This window comes from Schistocerca nitens, chromosome 8, assembly GCF_023898315.1.
Source record: "Schistocerca nitens isolate TAMUIC-IGC-003100 chromosome 8, iqSchNite1.1, whole genome shotgun sequence".
NCBI lineage: Eukaryota > Metazoa > Arthropoda > Insecta > Orthoptera > Acrididae > Schistocerca > Schistocerca nitens.
Genome location: NC_064621.1, coordinates 360,385,383 through 360,403,351, shown reverse-complemented (window position 1 = coordinate 360,403,351; position 17,969 = coordinate 360,385,383). Strand labels below are relative to the sequence as shown.

The window sequence follows — 17,969 nt, the reverse complement described above, 5'->3', positions numbered from 1 at the left end:
AAGGTCAACTGCACATGAAAAACCATATCCTCAGCACAAAACAACGTGTAATGTCTTCACTTCTTTTTTTCCAAAACCCATAGCATTTCTCGTCTCACCAGCTATCGTTGTCCTTAAAAATCACATTCTTTCTTCGAAAAAGTCTGTAGTTATTGGAATAACGTGATAGATAATGAAGTTTTACATAACCACTGTATGGTAAAATACTCTCGTCTTTGCGTGCTATCATTTACCAAATTCTCATTTCGATATCTGAAACCCTTTATGAAATGCGAGGTATGTTTCAGATATTTCACTCTGGCTTCATCGCTGACGCAGCGCGATCGCAAATGAGTGTGCTACATCAGATCAATTTTCTCGAGATTGGTGACAGATATATACCTCTACCCAAGTCTAAAGAAAAATTCAGTATGTTAGCTAAATTTCGTACGCAACAACATATTTATGTAAAGTGCACCAAATGCACCTCTATAGCCGGCCGAAGTGGCCGTGCGGTTAAAGGCGCTACAGTCTGGAACCGCAAGACCGCTACGGTCGCAGGTTCGAATCCTGCCTCGGGCATGGATGTTTGTGGTGTCCTTAGGTTAGTTAGGTTTAACTAGTTCTAAGTTCTAGGGGACTAATGACCTCAGCAGTTGAGTCCCATAGTGCTCAGAGCCATTTGAACCATTTTTTTGCACCTCTATTTTTCATTGCACACTTTTCCGAATTTCGCGCACAGTCTTACTTCCACGCAAATATCACGATAACCATGACCTGTAACGAAATGTTGGGCACGTTACTATGAACTCGACATATAAATCTACAAGGAAAGCAAAAATGAAATTTTTGTACCAAATAGTTTCTGTAAAATCGTTTGAGAAAGACTGCAGGCCGTGTGCATCCATTCTGTCGTCGCTGACCGGCCGAAAGGTGGAAAACACTTATCAGCTTCCCCTTCTGAACAAACGAATGAACTCGCCCAGCACTTTGGACGAAAACTGATCACTGCGCATTTGCCACTGTATACTGCGTATGTGTTTCTGTTCGTCCATGTCCATCACGGTTTGCGTCCCTTTCGGATAATTCCTTCGTCTTGCGTCTTTTTTTTGTCCTTAGAATGTATTAATAGGTACAGATAAATACTGCTAAGGTCTCTTCGTGACTGTAAAACGAAAAGCGGTTTCAGCAAGCTGTGAAGGACCTTTTTTGACCACAGACAAATGGCAAATTACTGTTGTGATTAAGTTGTCCAGCAGGGGGGAGGGTGGGTCCTTGTGAAAACTGGGGACTAACGCTGAGCTGGTATACTGCACCCACGTTAATTTTATTCTGGAAATGGGCACGTGAATTCACGCGCCAGCGTCTTGACATGGTCCCTTTCTGGACCACGGTAACAACTGTATGAGGATGGGACAGACAACAGTTTTGGGACTATTTTTAAAATGTTCTGTAGATCTTCACATCCGCCTTTAATGCAGGACAAGGCTGAAATCACCGTCGCGCCAAAGAAAACGTGTAATTGTCCGTGAACAGCCTGTGTGAGATTTTCTGTACCCCACATTCCAGGAGAGGCATGTGCTCCAGTTTGCCTAACCCCACACCCACCTCACCCTCACCCCGACACTCTCTTCCTTATGAGTTGCTATGTATTACGTTAGTTTGTCTAAAAATTAAAGATTAAAAATTTTAAAAATTAGTGCCCATTACTTTCAGTGTTGCTCTCGTATATGCTGATTTCTAGCTTACCAGAAAGGGCATAGGGAAACTACACTCCTGGAAATGGAAAAAAGAACACATTGACACCGGTGTGTCAGACCCACCATACTTGCTCCGGACACTGCGAGAGGGCTGTACAAGCAATGATCACACGCACGGCACAGCGGACACACCAGGAACCGCGGTGTTGGCCGTCGAATGGCGCTAGCTGCGCAGCATTTGTGCACCGCCGCCGTCAGTGTCAGCCAGTTTGCCGTGGCATACGGAGCTCCATCGCAGTCTTTAACACTGGTAGCATGCCGCGACAGCGTGGACGTGAACCGTATGTGCAGTTGACGGACTTTGAGCGAGGGCGTATAGTGGGCATGCGGGAGGCCGGGTGGACGTACCGCCGAATTGCTCAACACGTGGGGCGTGAGGTCTCCACAGTACATCGATGTTGTCGCCAGTGGTCGGCGGAAGGTGCACGTGCCCGTCGACCTGGGACCGGACCGCAGCGACGCACGGATGCACGCCAAGACCGTAGGATCCTACGCAGTGCCGTAGAGGACCGCACCGCCACTTCCCAGCAAATTAGGGACACTGTTGCTCCTGGGGTATCGGCGAGGACCATTCGCAACCGTCTCCATGAAGCTGGGCTACGGTCCCGCACACCGTTAGGCCGTCTTCCGCTCACGCCCCAACATCGTGCAGCCCGCCTCCAGTGGTGTCGCGACAGGCGTGAATGGAGGGACGAATGGAGACGTGTCGTCTTCAGCGATGAGAGTCGCTTCTGCCTTGGTGCCAATGATGGTCGTATGCGTGTTTGGCGCCGTGCAGGTGAGCGCCACAATCAGGACTGCATACGACCGAGGCACACAGGGCCAACACCCGGCATCATGGTGTGGGGAGCGATCTCCTACACTGGCCGTACACCACTGGTGATCGTCGAGGGGACACTGAATAGTGCACGGTACATCCAAACCGTCATCGAACCCATCGTTCTACCATTCCTAGACCGGCAAGGGAACTTGCTGTTCCAACAGGACAATGCACGTCCGCATGTATCCCGTGCCACCCAACGTGCTCTAGAAGGTGTAAGTCAACTACCCTGGCCAGCAAGATCTCCGGATCTGTCCCCCATTGAGCATGTTTGGGACTGGATGAAGCGTCGTCTCACGCGGTCTGCACGTCCAGCACGAACGCTGGTCCAACTGAGGCGCCAGGTGGAAATGGCATGGCAAGCCGTTCCACAGGACTACATCCAGCATCTCTACGATCGTCTCCATGGGAGAATAGCAGCCTGCATTGCTGCGAAAGGTGGATATACACTGTACTAGTGCCGACATTGTGCATGCTCTGTTGTCTGTGTCTATGTGCCTGTGGTTCTGTCAGTGTGATCATGTGATGTATCTGACCCCAGGAATGTGTCAATAAAGTTTCCCCTTCCTGGGACAATGCATTCACGGTGTTCTTATTTCAAATTCCAGGAGTGTATTTAAAATGTGTGTTCGTGATCTTGTTTAAGTAGACAGCATTTGCGGAAAAAAGTACATTGTATGTATTGTATTGTATGTTAACCGGGGGCCTATTAACGACGGAGAGTCTCCGTCCCCGCCGCAGCCGCAGTGGACCACAACCCCTAGACGACTACCGCAGCCCACTTCACCCCTCCGCCGTCCCACACCGAACTGCTCTTTCAGGGTTATTGTGCGGTTCGGTCCCCGGTGGACCCTCCCTCTCCTCCCTCCCCCCCTCCCCCCCTCCCAGGGAACGTCTCACACCAGACGAGTGTAACCCCTATGTTTGCATGGTAGAGTAATGGTGGTTTACGCGAATGTGGAGAACTTGTTTGCGCAGCAATCGGCGACATGGTGTAACTGAGGTGGAATAAGGGGAAGCAGCTGCATTCGTTGACGCATGGAAAACCGCCTAAAAACCATTCACAGACTGGCCGGCTCACCGGACCTACACCAAGTCCTCCGGGCGGATTCGTGCCGGGTACCAGGCGCTCCTTCCCACTCGGGAAAGCCGAAACAAGTACATAGTCAGAGGCCTCCAAGAACAACAGAGCCTGGCACGAGAGCCCCACTGGGCTGTGTTTACACCGCACCATTCTGGCCGCCTTGACTTCCTCTTTCAGCACACGAACTGTTTCATCGCCAATATTAACACCTGTTGAATCACCGTACTCGTCTCCCTAGAAATTTTCAAATGCCTCATAAACGTACGAGCTTCAGTACCTCGGTTGGTGTAAAACGGTTTATTGGTTATAGGATTGTCTGACACATGCTGCGTTCACACGGCAGCATCTGCCCTCCTGTAAGTTGCAGGTGAGTGTGCCTACAAGGCCGACCCAACTGCACCTGCATGCAAGGCTGTCTTTCAGACTGCCCGTGATTGAGCCACTGTAGTCTTGCAACAGCGCATCTGTCGGAGACACAAACCCGCGGTCGCAGTTGTAGGTTAACGTCCGGTCACGAGGAGAAGCTTTCGTGGCACCATCAATGACGATCCACAGAAGGTGACTTGTTAACCTCTTCCGTGCTTGGTAAAAATTGCCCATCACAGGATTAATTCTGCCCGTCTTGTAGCGGTCATGATGAAGCGCCTTTAGTACGAAATGCCGTACCTCTTGCGCAGAACTATCAGCAGCGGATACACGAGGAAAACATTAAGGCTAACGGTTATAAAATGAGCTAAACGGCCGCCACACTTGAAGAGAAGCATTGACTCCCGTCGGAGACATGTAACCTATTACGTGGCTTTATGAGCGCTGTTACTTAACACTACCTTCTAGCTGCTGCGTCATATATGTCGATGTACCTATAGTAAATCATGAGCCATGCTTAACAGAAATGACCCTGCGAAGCCCGAACTCTTAAGTTCGTGATGCTCGTTTCGAAATCAAGGCCTGAGTGGTTTTAGAAAGTTGTAGCCTACCCCAATCAGATACATTAGTACATTAGTCCCCTAGCTTCTTCGATACTGCTAATCTATTACCGCTTACTTTCTTTATTATTATTACACAGCCCAACGAAAAAATGTTTTTGATAAACTTTTTTTACTTTGATAGCTGATGTTTATAGATTTTTATGAGCAGAATCCAAATCTAGCATTAGTTCTTTTTGTATCACCCTTAGTTTTCGAGCAATATGCTTTTTATTATATAGTATAAAATCCTATGCTGTACGGTAAGCGGGGAAATTAATGAAACGCTTTGTTACAACATAAGCATGGTTGATATTTACAGTAAGCTACTTAAAACAATGATGTGTGTTAATAGAGGTTTCATTTGTCAGCTGAAACTGGTTTGTATTTTCTTTCTCTGTTTTCACTGAAGCTTCTTGTGTAGCTTTTTCTACCATGAGTCGCTTGTTGAACTTCTCGGTGAAGTGACCAACAGTAGTCTCCCACCATGTTGGTGTTCCAGCGGCCTTGGTAGCGTTTTTCCATCACTTTAATGTCCTGGTGAAAACGCTCTCCTTGCTCCTCACCAACATCTCCCATATTGTCCCGGAAGTAATCAAGGTGACTGTTCAAAAAGTGAACTTTCAGGTTCATTAAACATCCTAATGTTTTAAACTTCTTTAACATTGTAGCTATAATATAAACATATTCTGGGTCTTTTTCATGTACTAGGAACTTTGTAACGACTTGCGTAAATGATACCCATGCTTCTTTCTCATGTAAGGTCATTGTGGATTCAAAGTTAACATCAAACATCAATTTTCTAATCTCAGGTACGACAAAGACGCCTTCTTTTAGTTTAGTTCCTGAAAGGTGTGGAAACTTTTGGCAGAGATACATAAAACATGGTCCATATTTAGGCAAAGCCTTTACAAACTGTTTCATTGGGGCTAACTTTATATGTAGAGGTGATAGGAGCACGTTTTTTGGATCTACAAGGTTTTTCTGTAGAATGTTCTTCTCACCAGGTTTTAAGGACTCCCTCACAGGCCAGTTCTTTCTGCACCAGTGTTGATCTCTGGCCCTTCTGTCCCATTCACACAAGGAACATAGAAATCTGGTAAAGCCACCTTGCTGACCAAGGAGAACGCATGTTACTTTTAGTTCGCCACATATCATATAATACCCTATTTTATTTAGCACTATTTCTAGGTTCTCATAGCTTTCTTTCATATATACTGAATGACAAACAGGTATAGATGCATACATGTTACTATTGTGTAATAAAACAGCCTTTAAACTGGTTTTGGATGAATGAATAAACAGCTTCCAGTATTCATTTTTGTATTCAATACCAAACTCATTCATCAGACTGGGAATGTCTGAGCAGTACACTAAATAATCTTCTTGTTAAAAAACTTGGAATATTGCTGCTCTCTCTTTCTATACATGTATAGGCTGGTTCCAACAGCCAGTAAGTTCTTTTATTTTAATCTAGAGCCAAGCAATTTAGCTTTTTCTTTCGTTAAGCCCAGATCCCTAACCAAATCGTTAAGCTCGGTCTGAATAAACAATTTGCGCTCTAGACTTTCTGTATTACAGTGGAATTCATCATCATCTGGTTCATCTAAATCAGATTGTACATCAGAAAATACTTTTGTTGGAATAGAATTTAAATCATTTGGTGGTTCAGGAATCGGCAGATCTACACCATGCACTACTGGTCAGATGGCGGACGGAAGGTTAGGGTAGCTTATTACCTTCTTGTTTTTCGAATTATGATCAGTAGTATCAACACTGCGAAAGTAGCAATCATTGGAATGATTTCTTGTCCCCCCTCCATATCATAGGAACAGCAAATCTAAAGGCTTTTTCTTCCTTTTTTGGACAATTTTCTCAGATCTTCAACACACACATAACGTACCTAATACGGCGCCCAATATTTATCTTGATCACCAAGTTTAGATCCAAAGTATGATAGATAAAACTTTTTCACAAAGTCTTTAATGTTTCCTTAGTGTTTTTAAATCACAAATTCACCACAAATATAACAAAAACTGTCAGCAGAGTTTTTAGAACCACGATTAGATATTGTACTGAGCACATTTACAGGAAGCGGGAAAGTGAGGTTAGGTTGACAGTAAACACCATCTGTTAACACAAAAATAGAATCGACCTTTTTTGCTAGCAAATGTTTTTTAGCAGTGCTACCAACGTTATCGACATTCATTACACCTCCTTTTTAAATATAAAAGTTGTTAAATTCTTTAAAAAAATCTCTTAATTTAATAAATTTAACTGTAAACTGTGAAGAAATGGTGGGTGATACCGTTTTTTAAGTATCATATTTGGACTTCCCACCCTAAAAATGATAATGATAAGGTATTTTCAGCAAAAAAGTTTTTCCGTCGTTAGCCTGTGTTATTATTGTGACCAGACGAAACCACCTTCTTCAGGCCATAATTGTGAGTTCTTTGTCAGTGAGGTGGCACATCTAACTAGAAGACATAAAGTATTAGTTCTCTTTATTGCATAAATGAATAAAAGACTCACTTAACTTTGTCACACTCCTTTGCCACAGAAGTACTGGATAATTTACAGTTTTCATTGGCCATGGAAGCACCGCTTGATGCAGTAAGTAACAAATTGTTCTTTTTAAGTACGATTTTCGACATTTACAATAGTACAGATTCATATGAAGTCTTAACAACTGCCACTGTCCTACACAATGGTGTTGGCTGCTGTAGCTGGTGCCACAAACTGGCCTGAGCTCTTGCATGCTCGACACTACATTGACCTCAGTGTGAGGGCACTGCTATTCTGAGAGGGAGCTTTTATTGGGCTTCCGAATACCCGCATTGCAGAAGCCTACAGATTTTGCTTAAGCCACTCGTCCACTTCATTAATGTCACCATCTGTGTTGTCAAATTGGTGAGCACGCAACGAATTCTTCATTTTTGGGAAGAAGAGAAGTCGCTTGGTGGGGGATCGAGAGAAAAAGGCGGATGCTGCATGATGTTAAAGCCACGTACCCTTGTTTTGTCAAATGCAAATTTAGATGAATGATCCGGTGCATTGTCGGCCAGAAAACGACACTTCTGGAGAGCATACCGTTGAGTTTCTTAATCAGAGCTTTTCGCAACTTCTGCGGAAGATTTCTGTAATACCTGCCGTGATAGCTTGATGCTTAGCAAGGTACTCCGTGTGGATGACTTCACGACAGTCCCAAGAAACTGACAGCATAATCTTCCCAACTAACGTTTGCACTTTGCTCGTCTTTCAGGGACATGTGATCATTTTATAAACGCCTTTTCCGCCTCACAGCACTGTCATAATCCGGGCAGTCATTTCCATAAAAAAATTGACTTTTCGCCATGGATTTCCCGCCCACTGTTACCTCTCAAATGCAGGAAATTTGAAACATTACGAGTCTCAGTTTTCTCCATCTTACTCCTCAGCCACTTCCTGTTTTCCCCATGAAAAAAAAATGGACAGAACTCAACTCTGGTTTCAAAATCATTTGCCCCCGTGACGCACACACATTCTTTATGACGGGACTGTAATGAGCGAATTGTAACTGCAACAGATTTTTTTTTTACTTTCTCTCTCCCCCTATAAATAGAACTCACTGTCACCCCCACTTTTAACGTGCCAGAAATGACTGCAACTTGAATAACAGCAACAATGACGATAATAATAAATTATCTAATTTCTATGAAAATAAAAAATGATTAAATTTAATTACCGTAATAATTTGCTTACTCCAGAGCTTACTACATCGTTTTAGCATGGACCCAGGAAATTGCAATTCATAGATGTAGAGGATATGGAAAGCATAACCCGAAAATTTGAGAAATAAATGTATCATGCAGTCATTTTAACTACAATAACAGTCACAAATTCTCACAACTTTGGCTGTGTTACAATTTAAATCATGTAAAATCGAAGCATTCACTCTCCATAATCAGCGTATCACTTAGCACTACGATTATGGACACAGGTCTGCAGACTATGGCTATGCGAGCCTGGAAATTGCGGAATACTATTTTTTCACTAGTTTCCTCCTTCGTTTTGAAATCCAGCCTTCCTTTTATTGTTTTACTAGGTTCCTTCTTCCGTTTCTGTCCTCATTCACTCAAGTTGTTGTGATTTGTGGGCTCTACCTGTAGACTAAGGAACCGTGTCGGATATGTTGTCGGCCCATGAATGTGTGGATGCTCCGGTGCTCCTGTAGCCGATTGGGATGCTACCGGCCAGACCATGTGCCCATCGATTAGGCTGGACCACACACTAGCAACTGGAAAGTATCCTATCTTATATGTATAGATTGTTAATTCTAGAATTCCTGTCATTTCCAAGAAACTTAGTTTTCATGCTACTTTGTTCTATGGATGGCTGTTATCTCTGAAACAACCGATCTTCGGTTATATAGTTTTTTTTTGCTTTTTTTATTTATTTATTAAACCGCCAGTTCAATCTAACTGTTAAATCTGCTCCAAATAACCGGTTTCTTAAATAACAGTTTCTCTGTTCTTATTCCTGTAATAAACGTAGAAATCGAACAAAAATTGAAAAAAAATTGACTCCCTCAGTTTCAAAATAGGTAGAATCAAAATATTAAGTTAAACAGGCAAATAAAAGAAAATTTAGTCCGTCCATCGTCAGTTGCTTTTCTCGAGAAACGATAATTCGTTAAACATTGCAAAAAAACCACCAGTATTCTCCTACTGATTCTAATTTTTTGAAACTCTGCTCAAAAATCATGTCGTAACCGAGGATTCTACGAGCATTTGGGTATTATGAATAGTTACTGCTAAAGGATGCGAACTAATGTAGAAGAACTGTATTTTTCGCGTTAATTTGTCCGTTTTCAAGGAGTACAAGAACATAAAGTCATATTGTTTAGACACAGGCAGCAGAGCAGTTACTTTCCATTTTTATTTTAAGCTAACAATGAATTGTCAAATTTCAAGTTTTCTTCCTATTGATGTCTCAAATTTGTTGTGGCTCCTCCTTTTTTGAAACTTCTAAAGTAAATGTCGCATTGTACTTCATTGCTACCGCACTCTGTAAAATACTTCCAGTTTAAGGATGGTACCATTCTGTAACACAACTGACATTCGACATCGACAGCGACAAATTACTATACAGAACAGATGGGCCATATCTGTCTTGCACAAGCGTGGCCTCTAACAGGCCTTGCGACGTGGTAACAGGTGCAATATCGTCTCAGCAATGCTGTACCGGTTTTTATGTCATGTGTTTGTTGCTCCTTTCTGCTGGCATTGTCATGAAAATAGCACTGGTTGCTCTTCCATTTTCTATAATAGCGCAATGGAATTTAACGAATAAAAATTCGTTGTTTGTTAAAAAAAGGTTTGTTTGACAACCAAAAATTTTAGCTCTGCTGCTGTGGCTAATTCACATTTCGATTTTTTTATGCGGTTACAAGTAAAAAATAGTTCAAATGCTTCAAATGGCTCTGAGCACTATGCGACTTAACTTCTTAGGTCATCAGTCGCCTAGAACTTAGAACTAATTAAACCTAACTAACCTAAGGACATCACACACATCCATGCCCGAGGCAGGATTCGAACCTGCGACCGTAGCGGTCGCTCGGCTCCAGACTGTAGCGCCTAGAACCGCACGGCCACTCCGGCCGGCAAAAAATAGTTCAAATGGCTCTATGCACTATGGGACTTAATGTCTGAGGTCAACAGTTCCCTAGACTTAGAACTACTTAAACATAACTAACCTAAGGACATCACACACATCCATGCCCAAGGCAGGATTCGAACCTGCGACCGTAGCGGTCGCGCGGTTCCGGACTGAAGCGCCTAGAACCGCTCGGCCACCACGGCTGGCTACAAGTAAAAGATAAGAAACATCTGTTATAACAGAGACCATACAAATATCGAAAAATATCGGTTATTCAGAACTAAAATACTAAAATACTATAATCGATGTTGTAACCGGTCGGTTTTCTCCATCCCTACTTTATTCTCCAAAGGCAGCTTCAAAACTGATCTTCGCTCTAAGGGATTCGCACGAGTATGAAATCTGTCTTCAGTTTTTACTGCCATCTCGTTTTGCGTCTTCCCACACCCCTTCTTCCTCTTGGCCCGTAAAGCATGCCCCGACGTGGGATTCTTTATACACAAATTTTTAGGAGATGTTTTATTCTCTTCAACCTTTTCATTAATTTTGTAAATATCTAGTTGCTTCCTAATATACTCATTTCTTATATGGTCTGCCGTGATAAAACTTCTCACTTACCTGAGAGACATCATTACCGCTCCTTGTGTTTAATTTTTATCACGTATTTTATGAATTTATGAGTCACTTCCATATAGTAATACAAATTTTAATTTTTTTCCTTCAGTAGTTTGTTTTGGAATGTTTTGTTTATCATTCCTCTTCCTGGTTGATATTTGTTAAGGGGGGGGGGGCGGATGTTCATGAAAAACACACATTATTTAAAAGATGCACAAAATCCACAATTTTGAAGATATGGCAATGAATTTTTGTACCATGCTTTACATGAAATCAACAAAATTACTGAATGAGATTTTCACCCTGCAGCGGAGTGTGCGCTGATATGAAACTTCCTGGCAGATTAAAACTGTGTGCCCGCGAAAGGCAAAGGTCCCGAGTTCGAGTCTCGGTTGGGCACACAGTTTTAATCTGCCGGGAAGTTTCAACACATTTACTGTTTACTGCCTTGAATTATATATATTTAACTTTCTTTTTACTGAATTTAAAAATTTTATTTTCTGAAAATAATGCATGTACTTTTTTCTCAGAAGCTACTGAAGAGATTTCTACAAAATTTCTCTGTTTACTCTCTTAGCATATAGTAAGCTTCTCTCACGAGGTTTTTTGAACATATCGAATAGGAGAATTTTATTTTTTATTTTTTTTTAAATTATAATTTTGTAAGAATAATATAAAATTCAGGCAAAATTCCAGGCACTTTACCCATACCTCAGAATTTAGAAATTTACTCTTGAGACATCATTTATTGGATGTATATATGTCAATGTTCAAAATTTCATAATTCTAGCCGTCATACATTCTGGGGAAAAGGTTGAACATAAAAAAAATAATTTCCAGAAAATACAATTTAAAGTCAAGCGAACGTTTTTCTTACGTCATGTCTTCAGAAGACCCCCGATTTGTACTCGGGTCCTCTTTCCCTTCAAAGCTTCTCTTCTGGTTTCTTGTTTTCTGCCCTCTTTCGTTTACCAGGTCTTCAACTGACTTTTCAGCCGAAGAAAGGCGCTGTAAATCTATTTTTCTCAAAATGTCCTGAGTGGAATTTCCTGCCTTACAGCACATTCTCTCTAATACCACCATTCTCCGTACGTTTCTATCATTAAATACAAGAACTGCGTCATAAGTTGTAATTCAGAAAACTGTAGAGCATGAAAATGTGGCAGAGCAAGAGTTGCTTCTTTATAAATAAAGCAGCTAGTTTGTTATTGTTTCTAAGATACGAGACAGAGTCACAGATGAATATAAAAACAAAGATATATATCAGACTCTCTTAGATGCAATCCTTGCAAGTTTGCTTGAAATTAATCCACAGAATCGTTGCTCACCGTGCTAGTATTGAAGTGTTGCTTCAAAAAGTGAGAGTGGTGGGAAGGTCACGTCGCACATTTAATTATGTTTAAGGCACTTCGGGTGCGATATCATTATTAAAACTATGGGAACTTATTGTCCATGTGTTCTACTAATAAATAAAAAAATAAATTGAAAATTAACATTTTCAGTCAATTTCTTGAACGTAACCCCCCCCCCTTAATCTTATTTTCTATATCTTTTCCATGTCGTAATTTTTTGTAATACGTCAACGGCAGAACAGGCGGGAGACATCTCTTCAGAGCAGACAGAGCTCGAGCCTGGGAATGACGGTCTGCCTAGAATTGTGATCCGAAAAATCAGTCAGCGGGCTTGGAAGCTGTACAGTGCCCATAAACTAATCCTGTCGTTCAGCAAGAAATTTGTTTTTAACTTTTACCATTCGGAATTCTAAGAGGAAATGCACATAAAAAACCCTGAAAATTAGAGGTACCAAGAGAGTAATATCAACTAACAACAATGCCTTAACACATTCGTTTACAGTTATGCGGACTGTTAACCTGGATGACAAATTGGCTCCGAGAAGTAGGAACTGCTCTGCGGCCTAGCATTCTTTCTCGAGCACATGATCTTGCAAGGACAGTAGGGAATATTTAGGTCACAGCAAGCAAGAGTGGCAAAATGGGCATAAGAGAACTGCAACTACGGTATGAGCACTGTTTTTGGGCAATAGCTGGTCAAAATAACTTGATTCCTGGTCTGCGTTAGTAATCACACTACTTTAGAGCAAACTAACCTGCATAAAGTGTCCGACATTGCATTTCGTACCATCTGGAACCACTGGAAAAGTTCAGCCTCTGAAGGTTTGTTTTTTCTGTTTTTTCGCGACATGCTCCACGACAGACTGTTTCGCTTTCGGTTGCCTGCCATCACATTCCATCAGTTCCCATCACCCCGTTACACCAATATGATTCTATATGCATTCTTTAAGAGTGCATACCTAACTGAACGTCTTGCACGTCTTGTAACTCGCAGGAAGTTCGCCTTCGATCTTGATGGTGCGAACCTTTGTGATTACTGTGACACGCCATTTTTCAATCGATGTGCACGGTGCAAGTTAATGGTTTGTTTTGAACATCTCTCGAATGTTCCGAATGATTCAATTTTCCCTCTTTCTTGACATACAGTGTATGAAATAATACCAAATCCTGGTAAAATTAAAATGTAAACCGTCGATGATGTCCATTTTGTGAAGTGTAATACATACAAAGGATAGGCAAAATAATGTGAACACCTGTACTGATTTGGGAATGGTTTATTGCCCGTAATACAGCAGCGAGTCTTCGTGAAATACTACCATATAATGATTGTATACTCTCCGATGGAATATTATGCCACTCTTCGATCAGAACCTCTTATAACGCCTGTAGTGACGAGGCAGGCGGAAATCTGCTTCGGAGTCTGCTCTCCAATACCGCTCAGGGGGTTCGATAATGTTCAAGTCCGGGGACTGTGCTGGCCAGGGAAGACGCTGCAGTTCAGTTGCATGCCCCTCATACCACGATTGTACTCTCGTGGCTGTGTGAGTGAGTACATTATCGTCCTGAAATATGGTATCATTGTTGGGGAACAACATTTGAATCATGGGGAGAAGCTGATCACCTAAAATGTTCGTATAATCGGTGGCTCTAACATGGCCTTTGAGAGTAATGATGGGACCAGCCCATCACCTGGTATGACTGCACACACCATCATACTTCCACCTCCGTGCTTAACTGTCGGAATCAAGCAATCAGGATTGTAGGCTACTTTTGGCATTCTCCAAATGCAAACCCGGATCGATGTTGGACTCGTCGGACCATATGACATGTTTCGACTGATCAGTCGTCCAGGATTTATGCCCCTGACGCCTTGTTTTACGCTTCTTTGTGTTGGTTTTCATCACTAATGATTTCAGTATAGCAGCTCGTCCATGAATATTCGCTTTATGGAGTTCTCGGTGGACAGTGTCAATTGATTAGGGGTCCCGAAGATGGCTGTTGAGCTCTGCAGTCACTTTAGCCGCTTTAGTTTTCTGTTGTTTTGACTCAATTCGTGTTAGCGCACGACGATCTCTGTCATTTAGTTTTGATTTGCACCCACTATTACGTTTACACGACGATGTCTTTCGATGTTTTGTGTAGGCTCTCACGACTGTTGAAACAGTTGCCCTTGAAACATTCAATAAGCTGGCTGTCTTGATTGCTGATGCTCCAGCTAATTGGGCCCCCACAATCTGTCCTCTTTGGAACTCTGTTAGGTCTTTTATTGCACGTCGACCTCGGCCTCTGAATGCAAATACGAAGCGTGCACTACTCGTAAACAACCTGCACTGATGCCTAGTCCGTACTGAACACGCACAGTCCAGCGCGACACGTGGCTTACCTGCGTTGTTGACAACCATCCCATACTACTACTGGTCACATTATTTTGCCTGTCCCCTGTACATCCCATAGAAGGTTGATCTCTGCACCTCTCAGACACTCATTCTCTCTCGTCCTCCTGTTGCACATGGTGAGTGATTAGGAGCTAACATTTTTCCTGTCCATTGTTAACACGACACATTCAAATGAAACTTACTAAAGATTGAACTAGAGGGGTTGCTTGTAAGACTGTGTGTAGGCTGCGACGCTCTAGCTGTCGTCAGGGTAAGCTCGGAGCGCTGACTCTTGCGATGTCGGCAGGTGGCGAGTGGCCAGAGGCGGCGCGTGGGCGCCGGCATCAACGCGCTGGCGCCGCTGGACGAGACGGCGGGCGCCGCCGGCGGCGACCACGACCACCACCACCACCACCACACGCACGTCTCCAGGCTCGACGTCGTCTGCGACGCCACCTCCATGACCGTCACGCTCGACTTCGACGGTCCCTTCAACGGCGTCGTCTACAGCAAGGGCCACTTCAGCGACTCACGCTGCAGGTAGGCCCGACAGCAGCTGAAGCATGCCGAGCTCTCTGATAAGGGGTCCGCGCCTACGCGCCAATTTCGTCCAAATTTATGGTACAGGCAGGAATGGGGAGTCCTTTATCCCCCACAGTCGCTAATCTTTTTATGGAGTACTTTGAGGATATGGTCCTGAAAACATCTTTTTTAAAGCCTTCGTGTTTTCTGAGATATGCTGACGATATGTTTCTTGTTTGGCCACCTGGAATAGACTCTTTGCACCGGTTATTGGACCATTTTAATTGTCTTCAGCCGAACATCAAATTGACGAAGGAAATTGAAAAGGAGGGAAAATTACCTTTGAGACATCCCCTTAGAAAAATTATGACATATGGAACGTCCCCTTTGAAAAATTATGAATGACAATCCTGGAAAACCTCTTACATTATTTGATTTTCAAACAGCTGAGCAAAACTGAACGTACTCAGACACTTCTCCCTTTACTTATTCTGATCATCACTAAACTAACACACAATACTTTTAGCGCAACGCAGTCTGACTTTCAATAATCCCTACAAAAGAATGGCTCTGACTAACAATAACCTTTACCTTTCATGAATCACTTACCTCACAAAAATCTTCGTTACTCGAACTACTGCAATACAGCGAGCGCCAATACTGCCAACTAAATAACCAATACTGCCAGCTAAATAAAAGATTCTAACTACTGAACGCACTAACTACTAATAGGCATAGTTAGCAAATGAAAAATTTTGATAGAGAACAAACAATCTATTTACCTTAATAATGTTCAAAAGTCATCATATATGACATCCATCTTTACAAATTTCCTTTTTCTGGCGGACACACGTCCAGATCGTCCGCTTATAGTGACCTCTGAAAACTCTGGCTTCTCACTCCCCACATCCACCACTGCTGGCGGCTCACCACCAACTGTCCTCTGCCCTACGCTACGCACTGTTCACATCCAACTGCCCAACACTACACAATCGAATATTCCAACAATGAGTCCAATCAGCCACAGACTGCACACAGCGCAGTCAGCGATTTTCATACAAAGCGCTACGTTGCGTTACCAACATAAAAACCTAAACAGCCTACTTACATAGCCCCCATGCTCCCCACAAAAAATTTACAAATTGTTTTGGGCAGTGGCCAAGGCAAATGTAAGTAGGCGGCCAGGTGGACCGCTGAAATATTGTGCTCAGATGACAGGTTGGTCCGGCTGGAAACCCGACAAGAATTTGATAAACCGAAGTAATGCTCAATGCATTGTATTTTCAGGATGAAGAAAGACTGCCATTGTGCAGTATTAAAGTGATACACCCCAAAACGCATTTCATTAGTGCAGCCCCGTGTTGTGTACGACTTCGTACACAATGGTAAAGAGACGTGGGCTACAGACTGGTGTGGCAACTGTCATCGTGAGTAAGCTGGACAGTAGTAGAAATGATAAGTGAACAAGTAAACGCAGTTATGAGAAGAGTTACTTGTTTTTCTCCAAGCGAACGAAGATGCAGCAAGAAATAGAGTCCAGCTGTCAGTCTCAACAAGGAAGAGGCTCTCTGAGCTAAGGCGCGAACTATGGTGTCAGGGCCGTGACTAGGTGGGGTCTGCGTAGTGTCACGTAGTGAAGTGGCGCCGAGTCGAGTGTGTGGTGTGGCTGTCGCCGGCTGTTTTCATATTGCGGTACGACATGGCGCTCGTAGTCCAGAGTTGCTGGAGGCGTGGCGCAGCCGGCGTGCACCATTGGTTGTTGGTTGGTTGTTTTTGGGGAAGGAGACCAGACAGCGTGGTCATTGGTCTCATCGGATTAGGGAAGGATGGGGAAGGAAGTCGGCCGTGCCCTTTCAGAGGAACCATCCCGGCATTTGCCTGAAGTGACTTAGGGAAATCACGGAAAACCTAAATCAGGATGGTCGGACGCGGGATTGAACCGTCGTCCTCCCGAATGCGAGTCCAGTGTCTAACCACTGCGCCACCTCGCTCGGTAGTGTGCACCATTGGGTCTGCTGGATCTTACACGACCGCTATCATGGAAACTTGCAATCTAATTCTCTTCTTTATGATGCCAGTAGGGTGGTATCGGTACATGATACTACACCTTTCAATATCTATTTTTAGAGAATCTGACCAAAAAGCTTATTTCATCGAGAGAGAAAAAGAAATCACGTCACGAAAAGACTGCATCAAAATACATCTCATTGCATATCACCAGCTGCCCTCGCCAATTTTTGGCGAAATGATGCGTTACGCGTGATTTTCTGCCGAAACTTACGATGGGAGAGGAACTTTTATGAATGTAAAGTCGCAAATTATGTGAATACTGAGTAAGATTGTGTATATTATGCAGAAAAAGAAAGCAAAGTTGCATGCCTTACATACAAGTGCCTGTTACCTTACGTGACGACACAGTTACAAAAGTCATAAAACTAGTCCTATTTTCATATCAACGCCCATAATGTTATCTAACGATTGGGGAAGCAATGGGATAAACTAATAGCAGAGTCGGATGAATCAATCGCAAATGGATATGGATTCCAACGTGTTCCTATCAAGTTGTGAAACCGAACAAAGAAACTAATCTTCTTCACAAGAAATGCAGTAGCAAAGTACCTCTCGTCAGTAAATCTAAAAAACTACGCAACGTATAATTATGCAAGAGCCGTGCATACAAGTAACCATCTCATTATAATTCTGGACGATGTCGGTTCAATGTGCGCATTTCAGTATCAAAAGACAAGAATGTACAGGATCAACCAGAATTCCAGTGACAGACTTTCAGAGGTGGTGGTATGAACCAAAACAAGAAAAATATCTGGTAAACATGGGCTCTAAAATGCACAACTTAAAAGCC

The 17,969-nt window shown here is 43.0% G+C and overlaps 1 protein-coding gene and 1 long non-coding RNA gene across 2 annotated transcripts in view; both read left to right on the top strand.

The window, feature by feature from the left end:
• The window catches only part of LOC126198557 (uncharacterized), a 116,357-nt gene extending 101,346 nt beyond the window's left edge, over positions 1–15,011 (top strand). Inside the window, exon 3 of the long non-coding RNA XR_007540086.1 lies at positions 14,895–15,011. This is a non-coding gene — a long non-coding RNA (uncharacterized LOC126198557). The remainder of the gene's footprint in view (positions 1–14,894) is intronic.
• A 3-nt stretch (positions 15,012–15,014) lies between these two features.
• Positions 15,015–17,969, top strand: part of LOC126199569 (mucin-2-like) — a gene marked incomplete at its 5' end in the record, with an annotated part of 132,457 nt that continues 129,502 nt past the window's right edge. The window contains one exon of the mRNA XM_049936492.1: positions 15,015–15,127. Within this exon, the coding sequence (XP_049792449.1) occupies positions 15,015–15,127 (113 nt within the window). The remainder of the gene's footprint in view (positions 15,128–17,969) is intronic.